This window comes from Papilio machaon, chromosome W (assembly GCF_912999745.1).
Source record: "Papilio machaon chromosome W, ilPapMach1.1, whole genome shotgun sequence".
Lineage (NCBI taxonomy): Eukaryota > Metazoa > Arthropoda > Insecta > Lepidoptera > Papilionidae > Papilio > Papilio machaon.
The window spans coordinates 1558830-1577693 of record NC_060015.1 but is presented as its reverse complement, the minus strand read 5'-3'; the positions used below and the strand labels follow the sequence as shown (position 1 = coordinate 1577693).

Here is an 18864-nt window from a genome sequence, read left to right as displayed (position 1 = left end):
CCTTAGTTTTACTTTCGTTAATCTTCAGTCCTACCAATCTACTCTGTGCGGCGAGTGATTTTATCATGTATTCTAATTCTTCAGCGGTTTCAGAGAATAATATTATGTCGTCAGCAAATCTTAAGTGACTTAAGTATCGACCATTGATATTTAATCCTTTATTTGACTTGATTGGTTATCATTGTACTCGTATTTCAGTAATTCATTTCTAAACTTTTTATAATCTATATACTTTACATTAGGTTTGCAATAAGTCGATCGTGATTTTTTTGAAGTTTTTATATTTAATGTTGCGCGTACCAGACGATGATCACTTGGGTGTTTAAGAGAGGTAATAACGTTTATGTTTTCAACTAATTTAGGTTTATTTGTCGCTATAAAATCTATCTCATTTTTAGTATATTCGTTGGGTGCTTGCCATGTCCATCTTAATTTGTATGGCTTTTTGAACATTGTGTTTACAATTTTCAGTTTGTGCTTTAAACAGAATTTAATAAAACACTCTCCTCTGCTGTTTCTTTTACCATACCCATATTTCCCCATAACTATGTTTTCTCCATACTTTGGTTCTCCTATTTTTGCGTTCATGTCTCCAAGTAATATTATATTTTGTATGTTTTCTGCAAGTGCTTTGTCAATAGTGTCATAGAACTGTTGCATTTCGTTGTCGCTTGCTTTTATTGTAGGCGCGTAAACTTGTAGAATAGTAAAAGACTTAACGTGAAGATCAACCTCTATTGTAGCTACTCTGTCTGAAAAGCCGGTAAAGTTTTTTATTGCTATGTGTTTCTGTTTTTTGACAAGGAAACCTACTCCTTTTTGGCCACTTTTAGTCCCGTAGCAATAAAGCCGGTGTTGACCTCTGTCCTCAATGATAGTACCTTCACGTCTTGTTTCAGATAAGCCAATAATATCCCACTTTATTTGAGATATTGCTTGTTCTAGTTCTATTAATCTAGTTTCGTTAGCTAACGATCTAACATTAAAGGTAGCAATATAGTATTTTCTTGCTTCTGGAGGGTTATTGTCTACTGCCCCCACGGTGACAAGCCGTATTGGGGGAGGATGTGTTATGTTAATATTATTACATATTTTTGAAATTCTTGAGTGTTTGTTCGGAAGAGGCTTGGCTGATTGCTAATTGTTTTCTGTATTTTCTGCAGATGTTTCTGAACCAGATTGTAAAGTAGTCTTGTCTTGGTTGTTTTTTATATAGTTAAGAATAGGGTTAGACGAAGAAGGATTCTTTTTTAGTGTTTTATTTCTTTTAACGATATGCTGGTTAATTCTTTTCGGATGTGTATTTGTGTCTACTAATTGATTCGGAGGGGTAATTTCGAGCTCCCTTTTTTTAGCATTTTGATTATTATTCCTTTTTGAATTAGGGGATGTATAGGGATCTTTGATTATTAGTTTATCGTATCTTATGAAAGCATATTTCCCTTCTTCTCTAGCCTTGTGTAATTGTTCTTGGAGAGACTTTCGGATTTCTAAAATCTCAGGTGGGTAATCTTCCTTCAGGTAAATATCAAAGCCTCTCAAGAGCCTACTATTTTTCAGTATGGTTAGTTTCTTGCCAAACGTTGTTAAAGTTACGTTGACTGGTCTCTTTTTGTTTACAGTTTTTCTTCCCATTCTCCTAACCATTGCCAGCTCGCTTTTATTGCACTCCACTTTTAGGTCATTCACAATAATCTTTATAATACTACTTTCTAGTTCTTCATATGATTTTTCGTTTTCTTCTACTCCAAAAAATATGACATTTCGTGCTCTTAATTGTCTTTCCAAATTTAATAATTTAGTATCTTGTTTTTTGTTGAATTCATTTATATTTTCAATTTGTTTTTCAATATCGTTGAAATTTGAGTTTAGTTTTTCGTTTAGTTCCGTGATGTTCTTCGAGATTTTTGACTCAAAATTATTAAATTGTTCCTGTAAGTCATTTTTAAGATCAACTCTTAATTCCTTGATCAATTTTTCTAGACTTGATAGACCACTCGACATTTTTAGCGATCTCTGTTAACAAAAGATTGCAACTGTGTTTAACATTAGTCCCTTAACAGCTTCAAAGTTTTTGAGTCGTTTTAATTTTCTTAAGTAACAATAGATAGCGTTGTAAATTTGAATGATAATATTCAATATTACTTTCTCCTTTCACGATAGATGGCATTGAACTTTATACATGATAGGATGAGTTTGCATATATTTCACTTTAAATTTCACTTTCAAGTTTTTGTTTTGTAATTGCTTATGTATTTAATTATTTTGTTAATTAGGGAACACTGAAGAACACTAGATACGAAACAATCACAGAAAAACCTGCCTTTTGCGTACTTATTTTGAATTTATTTTCACGACCGTTATATATTTGAGATGTTCTATTTAACACTAATAATGCTGTTTAGTCGCTGTTCACTTAATTCACTCGTTCAATTTTCACTTTAATTTTAAAATTAACATATTACTAGTATTCAGAGATTTTGTTTTCTTATTTTTCTTAATTTAAATTCGCGGAGCTCACAACGCTTGATATTTACACTAGCAGCGCCACCTACCGACCTTCCTGTGAGTGAGGTACGCTAAAAGATCACCAGCAGAGCGACGTTGACGGAAACCGTACTGGCGATCGCTTATGAGCTGGTGCTCCTCCAGGTACCTCATGAGCTGGCAATTAATGCTAGACTCCATTATCTTGGAGAACAAAGGGGTTAAGGCCGGTAGTTCGCTGGATCCGAGCTGTCGCCTTTTTTAGGGATCGGGTGAATTAGGGCAGTCTTCCAGCATTTCGGGACCACGCCTAAGGAGTAGGAGTACCGGAAAAGACGCGTTAAGACCGGTGCCAACTCAGGAGCACATGACCTTAGCACAACAGGAGGAATACCGTCAGGCCCACTCGACTTGTTGACATCCAGAGAAAGCAGCGCTTTACGCACTGATCTCTGGATGAACTGGATATCCGACATAGAGGTCTCAACGCGCGGGATTTTCGGCGGCTAGTTACCTTTATCATCCAGTGTCGAGTTTGATGCAAAGAGGGATACCAGAAGATCGTCTTTCTCCTTTGCAATATGGGCCAATGAGTCGTCCTCCCTGCGCAAAGATGGTAGTGATGGGCGACAGAAATTTCCTTGGACAGCCTTGGCGAGAGACCAAAATGCGCGAGTTCCGGATGGAAGGCGCACTAGCTTCTCACCAATGCTGGCCACATGTTCAGACTTTGCCTTTGCAATTACACTTTTGTAGGACCTGGAGGCAGAGTTGTACTTCATTCTAAGCCCGCTGGATCTATGGTCCCCCGTTGCCGACGCTTTGGCCCAGGCACGGTAACATTCCCGCTTGTGGCGTAAAGCTAACTTGCAAGAACGTCCGAACCAGGGCCGAGATCTACCACCGATGGGCACTACAGTTGATGGGACAAAGAGTTCCATCCCCTGAAGCACCACGTCTGCAACAGAGTCAGCAACGGTGTCGGGATCGTCCAGCTTGAAGCAAACCTGCCCCCATGGGTAGGATGCAAAGAAGGTCCGCATCCCATCCCAATCCGCTGACCTGTATGGTTGTGACCGTAAGCGTCTTGCGACTGGCACTGTTGTCCGGATCAGACAGTGATCTGACGACCCTAAAGGGGCGTCGACGGAAACCAGATAGCTGTCCGGATGAGTGGTCAGCAGAAGGTCCAACAGGGAAGATAAATGATCGACAACATCTGGGATTCGCGTAGGCGAGGTAACCAGTTGTGTCATATCATATGCTAAGGCAAAGTCATGAACAGATCTCCCCGCGTAATCCGTGGTACGTGAGCCGAGCCATTCGGCATGATGGGCATTAAAATCGCCAAGAACCACGACTTCAGCAGAAGGGATCTGCTCTAACACGGAATCTGTGCCCATTTGGACTAGCTCCATGAGTTGGTCTGTATCGGTATTTCCGCCATGGGACCTATAGAGGCACGCGTAGACTCGCGGATGGTCATCGCTATCTACACGCAGCCATAAAACAGATAGGTCCCGGCCTTCAAGGAGAAAATGTACCGCCAAATTCTGGTGCATCCCAGCCAGCGTGTGTTGCAGCTTATCCTGTGGCGCGACGATCCTTCGCAGCCACTTAAAATATTCCAGTTGAATACAGTAACCTATGGTACGGCGTCGGCACCATTTCTAAGTACAAGGTGTTTGTTGCAGCTGTCGAAGGAATGCAACGATAAGGTCATATCTCAGTCAATCAAGGAAGACTATTATGTCGACGATTATTTGTCAGGGGCTGCATCGGAGGCTGAGCTGCGCCACAAAATCCAATCAGTAACGTCCAATCTCAATACAGCACGCCTGCCTCTGCGTAAGTTCCGAACCAACGTGCCCTCCATCTTCGATAACGATTCGAATACGTTAATTCCCAAAAATCTAGACCTTTCTTCACAATCAAGCGTGTTGGGCTTGAAGTGGGATCCACCTAAGGACATCCTATGGTTTCCAGTCAGCATACAATTGGATGAAAGGGTAACCAAGCGTACTATCTTGTCCAATTCAGCTAAGTTATTTGACCCATTGGGCCTGCTGGGGCCATGCACAATTGTTCCAAAAGTACTACTACAGAAGTTGTGGCTCACAAAACTCGATTGGGATGATCCAGTAAGTTATGTCGTAAGAAAGGAATGGCTGGCCTTTGTAAACAATTTGAACGCCGTATCGAAAATTGAAATTCGGAGATGCGTCATTCGACGACCTATTTCAATAGCCTCCCGAAGCTTCCGAGACACGAAGTTCCTCTCACGGGCCAGCACTTTAACTTTGTCGAACCTAATATAATGCGAGGTTCCGGAGTTAAGAGCGTGATCCGCAACCGCCGAGGTGTTGCCGTCTAATTTACGCATACTGCGGATATGCTCAGAGAGTCTCGACTTTATATTGCGCCCCGTTTCGCCGACGTAACTTTTACCACAGTCGCACGGGATCTCGTAGACACCAGGACTATCTAGGGGATCCCAGTCCTTTGGAGATCGTAGAAGTTGTCTGATCTGTGTCATGGGGCGGATAATTGTCCTGATGCTGAACCTACGGCGTAACAGGTGTCCAATTTTGTCCGTAACCCCTCTCATAAATGGTAAATAGACCGGGACCCGCTCTGCAACCTGAGGCCGTGGTTTGCTGGTCGTGTTCGCTATTCGGTAACTCTGTCGCCAGTTGTATCCATTGCTCTCTAATACGTGCCGTACGTGCGTCAATTCAGCCTGCAGGAATTGAGTGTCGCATAAACGTATTGCGCGACTTATAAGCGTGCGCGGCACTGAAGATAGCTGACATGGATGGTAATGAGAGTCCGCCCTCAAGTACCGATCCGTGTGTGTAGGCTTTCTATACACGGTATGTACCAGATCACCACTAGGTTCCCGCTTCACTAGTACGTCCAAGAATGGGAGAGTTCCTTCATTTTCCTCCTCCGTAGTAAAATGGATTTTTGGATGTACGTCGTTCAAATGGTTTAGTAGTTGAGTGACGGCCTGTCTGGGAACTATAGCGAACACGTCGTCTACGTATCTCCACCAGTATCTGGGTTTAAAAGGTGCATGCTTCAACGCCTCCTCCTCGAAGTGTTCCATAAATATATTAGCCGCAACTGGTGCTATTGGCGAGCCCATCGCCATTCCATCCATCTGAAGGTAAAAATCCCCTCGCCAACGGAAATAGCCACTCGTAAGGCAGAACTCTATTAAACTCATGTAATCAGTAGGTATATTGTGTGATATAAGGCGTTGTCTTATAATATTTATAGTTTCCGCTATATATAATGTACCGGACATTTGTAAATAGAGACGCCACGTCGAAACTCACCATTATCTCGTCGTTTTGGATTTTGACGTCCTTCAACAATTGAATGAAGTGATTTGAGTCTCTTACAAAGCTCGTTGTTCTGCCGGTCACCGTCTGTAATATGCTTGCCATGTGACGTGAGCTTCTGTAAGTAGGCGAGTCTATTTGACTCACGATGGGACGCAAGGGCCAGTTAGATTTATGGATTTTTGGCAGTCCATATATTTTTGGAGGTGTCGGATTCAGTGGCCGCAACTGTTTTTTGTCAATATCTGGTAGCGTAGATAAGATCTTATTTAACCTAGAAGTTACACGGGATGTTGGATCGTAGTTCACTTTTTTGTAGGTATTGGTGTCACTTACCAAGTGTGTAACTTTCTGTTCGTACTCCGCAGTATCTACTATTACAGTTGCGTTGCCTTTGTCAGCCGGTAATACGAGGATATTCGGATTTTTGCATAAAGACGTTAATGCCGAACCCCGAAGGGCTCGAAACTAGTCGGTGACGACACCGGATATATAGACGTGAGTGTTTTAGCCGTTTCTATATAAGTTAGTGATAATGTCTCACGAAAGTTTTAATAATTTAACTGTATTCTTCATTCTATTCAGACACTCACTGTTTATGTGTCCTAACCTGCGATGCCAGAGATCACCAGATATGATCGCTGGTGCAGACATATTTTCTTGAATTTGTAGCTTGTAAACTCCATTTTTTAATAATGCATAAGCAACTAGTGTACCTTTAGGGTTATATATTTCACAAGCATTTGTAGTAAATACAACATTATTCCCTTTCTGAATTAATTTGCTAACCGATAGTAAGTTAGTTGTTAATGCCGGTACACAAAACACATCTTTTATGTCTACATCAAAACTGCAATCATTTGCCATGGTAGTAATCTTTATATCGCCAGAACACTCAATCTTTACTTGTGTTTTGTCAGCTATTGTAATAGTCTGACCTTCTTTTTCATAAGAAATGCTCCTCAGCCACTGTTTATTTGGCGTCAAGTGCACGCTGGCTCCGGAATCGACATACCAATCTTGGTTGTTAAAATTTCCGCTTAGAAAGACCGCACTGAATGCATTACTCGTATTTAAGTTCATTTTGTTCTTATTCTCACTGTTTTTATCATTTAAACGTTGATTTTTATAACGCCCACGTTGCTTACATTTGTAACAAACTATATGACTTGCGCCGCCATTGGCATTTCTCTCTTGGCTATGACATTTCTGTTTTGACGCCAAGTCTATGACACGGTAATAATAATACCGTGAGTGAGAGAGATACAGTTATACCCAATTCCTGTGACGTGACAAAGACAGTGATAACTATCTTCTGTCCCTTTCTGCGTACTAGGCTTTGGTTTGTTTGGAACAAAGGTAGTCCCCAACAAGGTTATCCCAAACAAAGTTTGACATTCGTGCTATTTTTCGAAAATTATGAGTATTTAGTTGCTGTAATTGTGCAAAAATATTTTGATATTACAGTTTTAGTGAGATCAAGTGTATAAAACATGGTATACTGCTGTATTGTTGGTTGTAAAAGCCGTAGTGAGCGAAAAGAGAAAAACATAACCTTTCACTCGTAAGTACTGAAACTACGCACCTATTCACATGTATTCATACAAAATAAGGAAGAAAATACAAACTAGTTGTTCTTTACACTCTTTGTAATAACTAATATGTTAAAATACGGATAAAATCAGCTAAAATAAAATAGTATTTTTGAACATTATGCGCCTAAACGCAGATGTCATTTGTGTCAAATAATATACTGTAGATCTGGGAAACAAGCGGCCATATTAAACTACTTTTCAAATTGGTTGGTTATTACCCGTAAAAATAATACCACCATCTTGTTGTAAAAATTACACTGAATTTAGGGGAAATAAATTATAGTATGTATAATGTGTATAAATGAAACAATTCACATTTTTTATACTATTTGCAACAGATTTCAAAAGGAGTTTTTAATTCTAGTATATGCTGTGTTTTTTAAATATTTGATACTTTCTTATCCCGTTGATTTTAAAGAGTATGCTTTTTAATTTGTCCCATGTAAATTTTATTTCTTAGAAATTACAATCAAAATAGTTAAATATTAAGTAGTTTTACATGTAGTGTTCACTGTAATGATATACAGAGTAATTTAAAATTATATGACTATAATATTGGTATGTTTTTTGTAGCTTTTTATGAAGACTTAGGGCTTCGTGCATATCGAAGAAAGATAGGACATCGTTTGAATGCTCGTCTAATGGACCTAAGACTGAAGAGATGCCGCGCTTTGTTGAAGCGGTACGCGGGAAAAAAATATCGGGAAATTCTTTTTTTGGAGTCACTCAAGACATCCTTGATTAAGGCAGCCGCCGATATTGACATGGACCTCGTTCGTGCTGCGATAGACGACTGGCCGAGCAGATTGAAGGCCTGTATTCACAATCACGGAGGTCATTTTGAATAAACTTTAGTGTCATAAGAATCTACGTTTTGTTAAGTTCATTTTGGTATATAAATGGTCACTTAATGAATAAACTTGTTTTAATTATTTTTATTAAACATACTAAGTACATACATATTGACTAAGTATTACCAAAAAATCTGTTTACCTAATCTTAGTCACATAAACAAAAATTACGCATTGTTTTTTATATTTATTACATTAATTAATTACAATTTAATTGGGAATATAAAAATTGGTATATATTAAATTATTAAATTATATCGCAATTATTAATTTTCGGGACAAAACAAATAACTGGTAACCCCAATCCTTTTACTTATATATAGGTATAGTCTATAGTACTCTCTATCTGTCCCTTACGGGTGAACGCGCGTGCCATATCTATATAATTCTTAATCTGAGTTTGACGCGCTACTAGTCGTTGACTTATTTCTGTGTTGCCACTTTTTATTACCGCTACTAGTAGCAAAAGCGCCGTTAACATCATTTATTCCATTTCTGCCAACACTGGTTTCCGTTTCCATATCCATTAACTTTGTCCTAATGGCGTCTGTTGTGATAACTATGCCCGAATGTTCAATAGCCATTATCATCGGCCGAAATGTTTCTGTTAATCCTGCTAACAGCAAACAGCCAATCCATTCATCAGTAATCTTGAATCCTGTTCCGTTTAATTTTTGGCCCGTTCAATGATCTGTGTTATATATGCCTGCATGCTTACACATTTTTCTAATCTAATAGATATAAGATGGCGTAGTAGGGATATTCGTCTTGTGAACCCCGCGTCATCAAATAATGCCTTAAGCGTATTCCATAACTCCAATGATGTTTTAACATCTTTTATATGCACATATAACGTACTATCAATCGTCATTATTAATTTTGCTTTGGTTCTTGCGTCATCTTCGGCTTCTACAACCTTGTCACGGACAGGTTTAATACAATGCACCATGTCTTCAAGGATGAGAAAATTCTCCGCGGCAAATGTCCATTCGTTGTAGTTTTCCCTTCCTTTAAGCTTGGGAACATTTATCAGATAGTTCGTCGACATTTTTCTGACAATTCTTTTTTATAAAACTGTTTAATATCGCGCTACTGACTATCACTGTTACACTACAAATTTTGCAAAATTAAATAACACTTTCACACTAAACTTTCTGGAACTCAAATAATAACTGAGAATTGAGATCTGGGACCTGGGACCTGGGCCCATAACCTATTAAATGAAACACGTTGATTAGCCGCGTACCCACCTAGCGCACAGGCTCGTGCGGCAGCCTCGTGAGCCAATGCCTCGGCTGGTGTGGACGTGCCTCAGCCTGCCTCGGGCGCGCGTTTGCTCGAACGAGCACGGCTCGGCCCCGAGCCATCTGTTGTCGGTAAACTTGACGCGCTCAAAGGAGCCTCAGTGAACGCTGTGCGTTAGGTGGGGACGGCTATGTTTTGGCTCGCGCGCGAAGCTACTTCAAGTTTTGTCTCTTGTCGTGTTTGTCTTCTGTAATTTTGATATCATGGGCAGTCAGGAGGAGTCCAGTAGGTTTTTTTTTATACGTGACTGTTTTCGTTTCTTTAAACAATAAGCAGCTAGGAAAATAGCTGCAGCTGAAAATACACGACTGTCCATTACGAATACTCGCGGACTTATAATGGCTCAGCCTGCCTCGCGAGGCGGCCACGGCCACGCGGAACAAAACTACTGAGGCTGCCGCAGGAGCCATCGCTCGCGATCCGGACAAGGTGATAGTGGACGGCTTCAAGGTTAGAACGGAGTCCCCTGACGTTACAGAAGTCCACAGATAGTGTGGCAGGGGATGTGACATGGCGCTTGCTACGTTTGCCCCGACCAGTAGCACAGAGCGGGATGGTGCCCCCCCCAGAATACGCGGGGCAGCCCGTGCGCTTACCCCCGGACTCCAGGCGAGAGTTCAGGTGTAAACGCGCGGAGGGGGATTCTCCAAGACTGTTGGTTTTGGTACCCCCCTGGGGTAGATTTTCTTTAGATCCCACTGTCATGCTACATTTGGGGGGGGGGGGGGGCGTGTTTGCCTCCGGCACACACACTCATCAGAACGAAACGCGGAATTGCTTCCACTTCACGCCTGTCTTCGTGCGGTCGTGGTATTTCACCGGGCGAGCGGGCCATTCGTGCACCAGCAAAAGCTGAATGCGGGCTCTACCACTGTTAAAAGTTGAGTTTGAATTTTGTCAAAATTTTTGAAATTCGATATTTCCGTCAATTTTTGAGTGCCCCTGACTTTGAAAGTTGGGGGTTGTTCTACTCAACGTCCTCTTTCAGATGACACCAAGAAATCAAAAATCGGTCAATGCGTTGAGAAGTTGGATAAAAAAGTGAAATCTTATTTACCTTATATCTCCCCCGTTTCCCAAGGGAAGGAAGGCAAACTCACCCACCTTGTAGAGGGCGGGGAGGAGTATCTAACCCGCCAATATAAATGGTAGGTGCTCGCTTTGAATTTCGAGCAGTTTCACTTTTTTCCACTTTTCACTTCACTTTTTCTTGAATAACTTTTCACAGGGAAGTGATATCATAAATCCGATTTCACCGGCACCTGCGCCTCGTCAACACGCAACTTTTGATGTATAGCACGACACTTTTGCTCACAAAAATCCTATTTTCACGATTTTTCGAGCGCGGAGCCCTGTAAAAACGATCCGACCGCTCCGAGAGCTAGAGCGCTACTGCCCTCTTTCTATATTACATTCATCTAACTCTACAGCAGACATCTGGTCTGTTGCAATCAAACTTGAGGAGGTGTCGAATCAACTCCGTAATCTTGATACTTCTAAATCCGCCGGTCCGGACAACATATGAGGAGTGACGTCACGTACGTCAGTGGCAGCGGTTTACTGCGAACTATATTGCGTAAAAAAAAATAGTAAACAAGTAATCTGCTTTCTAAATTATTTCGCGGAGTGAAGTAAAGTGTGATAACAGCATCTGTGATTATTATCCAATCATAATTCGCTCAATTTCACTAAATAGTTTGTGATATGTGTGAAACTGTTTCTTAGTCTTACCTTACAATATCGGTATAATTTAAATCTCGGCAGCAGTAAATTTAATCTTTAAAGACTGTATATATTATTTTTCTAAAACAATTATTAGTGATTTAAAGGTAAAAAGTGGTCGTCTAAACTTTTAGTTAAACTATTAATTAAACTTTTTTGTAAAATATAAAGTGGCGCCATCTGTTGACTGCAATGCCGAAGTGTCGTGCGTGTGGCAAATATACGGCGAATGCTGACTGTGTGCGTTGCACCAAATGTATAAATGTGTACCACCGCGGCTGCAGCGGCCTGCCTGCTGGTCCTATCCCTCTAGGGTTCGCTTGCCCTGGCTGCAAGGCCAAGAACGACGTCTCGTCAGAAAGCTCGAGTCCCGGTGATGACATAATGGCCCCCGGAAAAGGCGAGGCCGAATGTACCCGAATGCTCAGCGAGCTCATCCGGGAGGTCCAGGGACTTCGTAGCGACCTCAAGGAAACACGAGATGAGATAAAACAGTTTAAGGCCGATCTGCAAGCTTGCTGTAGACGCATAACTTCGGTCGAAGAAAAGGTTCTAGAAGTAGAAAAAAAAATTGCCACTAAAACTATCGACAACGTTGATCACCTCGAGAATACGATAGCGGACCTGAGGATACAGTTGAATGATCGAGACCAAGAGCTGCTGCTGAATGATGTTGAAATAGCAGGGCTACCTGAGGAGAGAAACGAGAACGTCCTACATGTCGTCAGCGTTGTAGCCGCAAAGCTGGGGCTGACCCTAGAGGACCGCGACATCGTGCACGCGGAGCGGCGGGGCGCCGTGAGACGCAACCGCGGCGACGGTGAAGGCGCGCCGCAGCAACCGCGACCGCTGGTCGTGCGGCTGGCGCGCAGGGCTCAGCGCGACGCCTTGCTCCGCGCCGCGCGCGTCCGTCGCGGCATCACCACGGCCGACATGAACATTGCTGGGACGCCGAGGAAATTCTACGTCAACGAGCGACTCACGCGCAATAATCGGCAGCTGTTCGGTAAGGCGCGCGAAGCGGCTTCCCGCTTGCAATGGAAGTTCGTGTGGACAAAAGGTGGTCGAATATTAACAAGGAAGGAAGAAGGTAAGGCTATTGAACGAATCAGTAGTGAAGAAGACATTAAAAAAATTTTTGGATCTTAAATAGTTGGTCAGTAATATGTAGTGATAAACGCTTTTACATCACAGGGTGTACTAGTCTTGCACTGTTTCGGGTCCAGGACGCTTGCACTTGCCCTTTTTGTTGCCACTGTTGTTTTGTGATATTGCATTTAATAAGTAGTTATTGTAATATTAAAAAAAAATGCTTGTTAACTTATATTCATTTTGCACAATATTTGACACATTACTTTTGTACAACCGGTGCGCCAACGACTTATGTACAGTTAATTAATTTCTCGTTGTTTACATGTTTTTATATTTTGAATAAAATTGTACTTTTGTATGTCTTTTTCCCTTCTTCTTGTATATCATATGTCTGTTGCAATGCTGTTTGGTTGGGTCTTTGCTATTTTGTTTTCAACTATTTCAAATCTTATTTATTTAGGTGTATATGGAATCTTATAATGTTATTATATTTTTCTGTGTTATGTGGGAAGTTTGTTGTGGTAGTTAATCTTATATCGGAAAATATAAATTATGTTTTCATAAATAAACCGGTCAGAACCTTTTATATATTAAATTTAAGTCATCGATAAATCTATTTCATTTAAAGCAAAATTTGAGTACGTTCATTAACCGGCCTTAAGTCATATTTCAAGCTAGGTTATCTTAACGTCGGCTCACTAAACACATATTGTGATGATTTCGTGGCACTTGTCGAGCGCCATGCGTTAGATGTGTTGGCAGTGGGCGAGACGTGGCTACGCGCGGGCGAGGAGCAGAGCGCTCCGCGTCCCGCCGGCTACCGGCTATAGCACGCGCCGCGTCCACGTTCCGTGCGCAATGGCAGAGGTGGCGGGGTCGGATTCTACATAAAACGCGGTATAAATGCGCGCATATACGCTCATCCCGTCGACCCATCGCTTATTTATGTCGAGCAAATGTGGTTAACGCTAAAGATCGATAGCAAGATGCTCGCTATAGGCACCGCGTACCGTCCACCGTGGCTCGACGCCGACTCATTTTTCGACGCACTAACTGTATCAATTAACTCGTTAGCGGTCTGTGATGACATTATACTTCTCGGCGATTTTAACATTGATATGCTCCGCCCTAATGATGTGAAGGTTGGTAAGTTTAACACATTCTTATATAGCTTGGACTTAGTACAACTGGTCACGTCCCCTACTCACTTTACCGACCACAGCCAAACCCTGATTGATGTTATTTGTACCAATACGAGAACGCGTAGGATTGAGGTTGAACCTGTCGCACCTCTGAGTAATCATTCCTTATTAATTTGTGAATTACTCAGTGAAAGAAGTAAGATACACGCGAAAAAAATTAGATACAGGCCACTCAAAGATATACCAATAGAAGATTTTAATTTAACATTAAATTCCATCGATTGGAACGAAGTAACTCGTATACAGGATATAGATCGTAAGGTATCATCATTCAATTTCTTTGTTAGTTATTTATTTGACGTATTTGCACCAATAAAAACCAGTGTAATCAAGGCACAAAACCAACCTTGGATAACAGACATAATTAAATTAATGATGAAGCTTCGGAATGCAGCCCATAAACGGTATTTAAAAACAAAATTAGATTCCCATAAAATGTATTTCAAAAATCTGAAAACTTTAGTTATTAATTCTATTCACAATGAAAAGAGGGCATATTTTGATCATAACATAAATAATAATTTACATAAACCTAAAATTTTATGGCATAATTTAAAGTCTACAATATTGCCACCGAACAAATATACTTTACCTGCCCATCTGGCTTGACAATATTAATTGTCACTTTCTAAATATACCGGGAATTCCCCGTGCTGACCCGTCTACTCTGAGTTATTTCGACACACACCTTCATCCGAATAATACCTTTTTCTCCCTTCATCCTGTTAGCGAGCTGTTTATTTCCAAAATTATTAATAATCTTAAATCTAATGCAGAGGGCATTGATGGTATAACACTGAAAATGCTGTTTATGACGCTGCCACAGTCTCTCAGTGCGATAACCTCTATTGTAAATTGTTCAATAACATCATCCACATTTCCGAAAATATGGAAGACCGCTATAATTCGACCTTTTCCAAAAAACCCTAATCCTCAGGAATTGAAAGATCTTCGCCCGATCAGTTTACTCCCATTTCTATCGAAAATCGTTGAGAAAGTCGTTTGGATTCAGCTAACAGACTATCTAGAAAATAACAACATACTTCCCGAATTCCAGTTTGGTTTTAGGAAAAGTCACAGTACTGTTAGATGTAACAGACAACATTATCTCCGCTCAGGACGAAGGCCTGTGCACATTGCTGGTACTTCTAGATTTTTCAAGGGCTTTTGACTGCATAGACATATCCCTACTTCTTTCTAAAATGTCATATTACGGTTTCAAGTCGGATACAGTGCAGTGGTTTCAGAGCTTCCTCACAAACCGTGGTCAGTGTGTGGAAATAACTCGGGACAGCGGTCAGACACAACGCTCGGCTTACAGATCTCTTGAAAGAGGAACCCCACAGGGAACCATCCTCTCTCCTCTCCTGTTTATTTTATACACAGCGGATATCATAAAATGTATAGAAAATTGCAAATATCACCTTTATGCCGATGACTTACAAATATACGTTTCATTTAGGAGTGGCGAATGGGCCTCCGCCGTACGGTCCCTTAACGAGGATCTCGACAGAATACAACGTTGGTCCGAGAATAACTGTCTCGTTCTCAATCCTTCTAAAACGAAATATATGATCTTTGGATCACAATATCAGATCAACAATATTCCGCCAGACTGTCAGGTTACGTTGGGGTCCGAAGTCGTTGAGCGGGTTTACGAAGCCAAAAACTTGGGACTACTACTTGAACCAAGCTTGCGCTACGAAAAGCATATTTCGGGAGTCGTACGCAGCTGCTTCTACAGATTAAAAGTGTTGTACAAAGTTCGGAGGTATCTAAGTGAACGGCTTCGTATCCAACTAGTGGAGGCGCTGGTATTATCGAAATTAAATTATTCAGACACAGTGTACGGACCTCGTTTATATGCTAGGACTGAAAAACTAATCCAACGGGTACAAAATGCATGTGCTAGATTTTGCTTCTCGATACCACCGCGAAATCACGTTACGCCATTCCTAAATGAGCATAACATGTTAAAAATCACTTATCGCAGAAAACTTCACTTAGCATGCTTGCTCTTTGAGATTATAAACACAGAAGCTCCAAAATACCTGAGCAATAAACTGATTTTTACAAGGAGCAGGGGCTCCGAACAGGGGCGACGTTTTCCGCAATTGTGCACCCAACGTCACAAGTCCGCCGCGTTCCGAGGTAGCTTTCGGTATGCGGCAACAAAGTGTTGGAACAACATCCCGCCGCCGATTAAGAGCGCACGCACCAAAATTACATTTAAAAGCAAATTGAGATCGTTTTTGATGAAAATTCAAAAAGAGTTGTGAATGCGTAATCAGACCTACAGACCCCTCATTTGTTTTTCAGCATTGATCGGAAGATTCCCCAATTATTATTTTTTCCCCTTTCCAAATTATACTTTATTTTACTCTCAACCTAACCTAAATTCGTAATTATATGTACATCTTTTTTTTTTGGATCACCTTATTTCACTTATACATGTATGAAAATTAACAATTATTTACTGCTGTAACTGACGCACTGATGCTAAGGCTTTTGCAGAATATCAGCGCTTATTTCTGAAAAGTAATAAGCACAATGCTGAGTAAAGGCCTTATCCATTCAGCATTGCAAATCTAGTAGGAATTTTAATTTTTTATAACTGTTAATATGTACATGCCTGTTGCTTTTTTTTTTTTTATATAGTTTTTGTGTTTTTCCCTCCCTTCAGCATGTTTTGTTATTTTTTTTTTTTTTTTTTTACATTATTAGTGTTTACTTCCCAATTATTGTTTGCTTTCTGAATGGATTAAATGAGTTTATTATTATTATTATTATTATTATTATTATATCAGCACAACTACTAATAAGATGTGCATCATCTTTTTCTATACCTATCACCATGTTATTTGAGAAATCTTTGTCCTTAGGTGTAGTCCCTAAGATTTGGAAGTCAGCCTTTATTACACCAGTGCACAAAAAAGGACCAAAAACGGAAATCACAAATTATAGACCGATATTAAAATTATGTATAATAGCCAAAGTGTTTGAAAGAATAGTGTATAGTCAGTTATATCCCACTCTTGCTAGGTCGCTTAATACCTTTCAACATGGTTTCCTAAAAGGTCGATCAACTACAACTAATTTAATTCTATTCAACGACTTCATTACATCTGCATTAGATAATGGCCAACAGGTTGACGTCATCTACACTGACTATAGCAAGGCATTTGACCGGATAGACCATAAAATCCTATTGCATAAGTTGAACTGCATAGGTATACATGGAGATCTACTTAGATGGTTTTCGTCTTATATTGAAAATAGAACGCAGGCCGTTGTTCTCAATAATTACATGTCCAGCTGGGTCCATGTTTCTAGCGGTGTTCCGCAAGGTTCTTTGATCGGTCCATTGTTATTTATAATATATGTTAATGACATTTCCTTGTGTCTAAAATCGTCTAAACTACTCTGCTTCGCCGATGATATGAAAATTTTCAACACCATATCGTCGTTGGACGACATGGCGGTACTTCAGGCGGACCTTTCGCGGCTTGAAGAGTACTGCTGCGTCAATAAATTAGACCTCAATGTCTCTAAGTGCTCAGTAGTCACATTCACTCGAAAGCGTACTGCTCTGGCCACAAACTATTATCTGCTTGGCCAACCATTACCTAGATGTCATGCGATGCGCGACTTAGGTGTTCTTCACGATAGTAAGTTGCTTTTTGATGTTCACATTGACACTATTGTTAAAAAAGCGTCTAAATCACTTGGGTTTATAATGCGTACTTCCAATTGTTTTAATGAAGCCAAAACCCTTAAAATTCTGTATTGTACATTTGTGCGAAGCCTTTTAGAATACGTTTCTCAAGTTTGAAATCCGCGTTACCTCTGTTACATAGATCGTATTGAAAACATCCAAAAACGTTTCATTAAGTACCTTTGCTTCCATCAGAAAATCTCTTACCACTCCGGGAACTACCTTGAACTCTGTCGTAAATGTCATCTGTTGCCGCTTTTCATTCGACGCGAGACTGCCGATTTTATCTTCGTCCTAAAAATCTTTAATAACGAAATAGATTGCCCAGATTTATTGTCCAAATTATATATAAACGTCCCATGCAAATCAATTCGTTCAATACCGCCTTTGCTATTGCCTAAAGCGTCATCAAATTACAGACAAAATAGTTATAATGTGCGTGCAATTGCAAACTTTAACATAATTTGTAAGCAACACGATTTCGATCCATTCATGACGAGTGTATCCTCGGCACGAAAGTGCTTGGCTCTTGACTTCTTTAAATAAAATGTACATGTGAACTGTTGCTGTTAATATATATGTATACATTATAAGATAGCTTACATAGTTTTATATTATTTTAGTTTAATAGTTGCGGTATTTGTTTGCTCATCTCTGATATAAAATTGCTATAAGTGAAAACTTGTTATTGGCTTTCAGTCATCCATTTTAGAGTTATTTAGATTAATATAGCTGTAAGTTTTCCATGTAACAAATAAATAAATAAATAAATAATTTAATATTAGGTCCTTACATATGAAATTGGCGTTTTTCGTACTGGCCACTTTAATCACGAATTTCTCCTCTTTGGTAAGGAATTCCAAATTCAAATTTGTACAGCTATAGACTCATGTATTTGTGGTTCGACGACCGTCATTCATTTGTTTTTTTCTTCTGTTTTTTTCTGTTTGCGTCACTCATTTTACAAAATGGAAAACTTAAAATATCGCATTATTTACGAGTACGAGTTCCGCCGTGGCACTAGTGCTGCGGAAACGACTCGAAGGGTGAATGATGTGTATGGCGGTCGTGTTGCAAAAGAAAACACAGTTCGTTTTTGGTTCCAACGTTTTCGTTCTGGAAATTTCGATCTGCAGAACAAGCCCCGTGGACGGCCTGAGACTCAAGTTGATAATGAAGAGTTGAAGGGTATTGTGGAAGCGGATCCATCGCAAACCACGCCCGAGTTAGCTGCAGGCTGCGATGTTAGTGATAAAACTGTTTTAATTCACTTGAAGCAAATTGGGAAGATTAAAAAGCTTGAAAGGTACCTCACGAATTGACTGAAGCAAAACGGGAAACGCGCGTCGACTGTTGCGTTACATTACTAAACCGGCACAATAATGAAGGTATTTTAAACCGAATCATTACCTGTGATGAAAAATGGGTTCTTTACGATAATCGGAAGCGCTCAGCGCAATGGTTGGATCCTGGCCAGCCAGCCAAATCCTTTTTTTTTTTTTTTTGTACGAGGGGAAATGCAGTTACGCACCCCTGCGCCGGGCCTGT

General features: G+C 40.4%; 3 protein-coding genes across 3 annotated transcripts; 1 reads left to right on the top strand and 2 right to left on the bottom strand.

Moving 5' to 3' along the window:
• Positions 1–2993: 2993 nt before the first annotated feature.
• LOC123723363 lies at positions 2994–4049 on the bottom strand. Its single transcript, XM_045685941.1, has one exon. It carries the CDS (start codon positions 4047–4049, stop codon positions 2994–2996), a length of 1056 nt encoding a protein of 351 aa, XP_045541897.1.
• Positions 4050–4633: 584 nt separating this feature from the next.
• Positions 4634–5635, bottom strand: LOC123723362. The gene has a single exon (XM_045685940.1). The coding sequence runs from the start codon at positions 5633–5635 to the stop codon at positions 4634–4636; it is 1002 nt and encodes a 333-aa protein (XP_045541896.1).
• A 5864-nt stretch (positions 5636–11499) lies between these two features.
• On the top strand, positions 11500–12456 carry LOC123723361. The gene has a single exon (XM_045685939.1). It carries the CDS (start codon positions 11500–11502, stop codon positions 12454–12456), a length of 957 nt encoding a protein of 318 aa, XP_045541895.1.
• Positions 12457–18864: the final 6408 nt, after the last annotated feature.

Coding starts and splice junctions, on each gene's coding strand:
- LOC123723362 (XM_045685940.1), bottom strand. CDS start 5,635: ATGGGCTCGCCAATAGCACCAGTTGCGGCTAATATATTTATGGAACAC.
- LOC123723363 (XM_045685941.1), bottom strand. CDS start 4,049: ATGCACCAGAATTTGGCGGTACATTTTCTCCTTGAAGGCCGGGACCTA.
- LOC123723361 (XM_045685939.1), top strand. CDS start 11,500: ATGCCGAAGTGTCGTGCGTGTGGCAAATATACGGCGAATGCTGACTGT.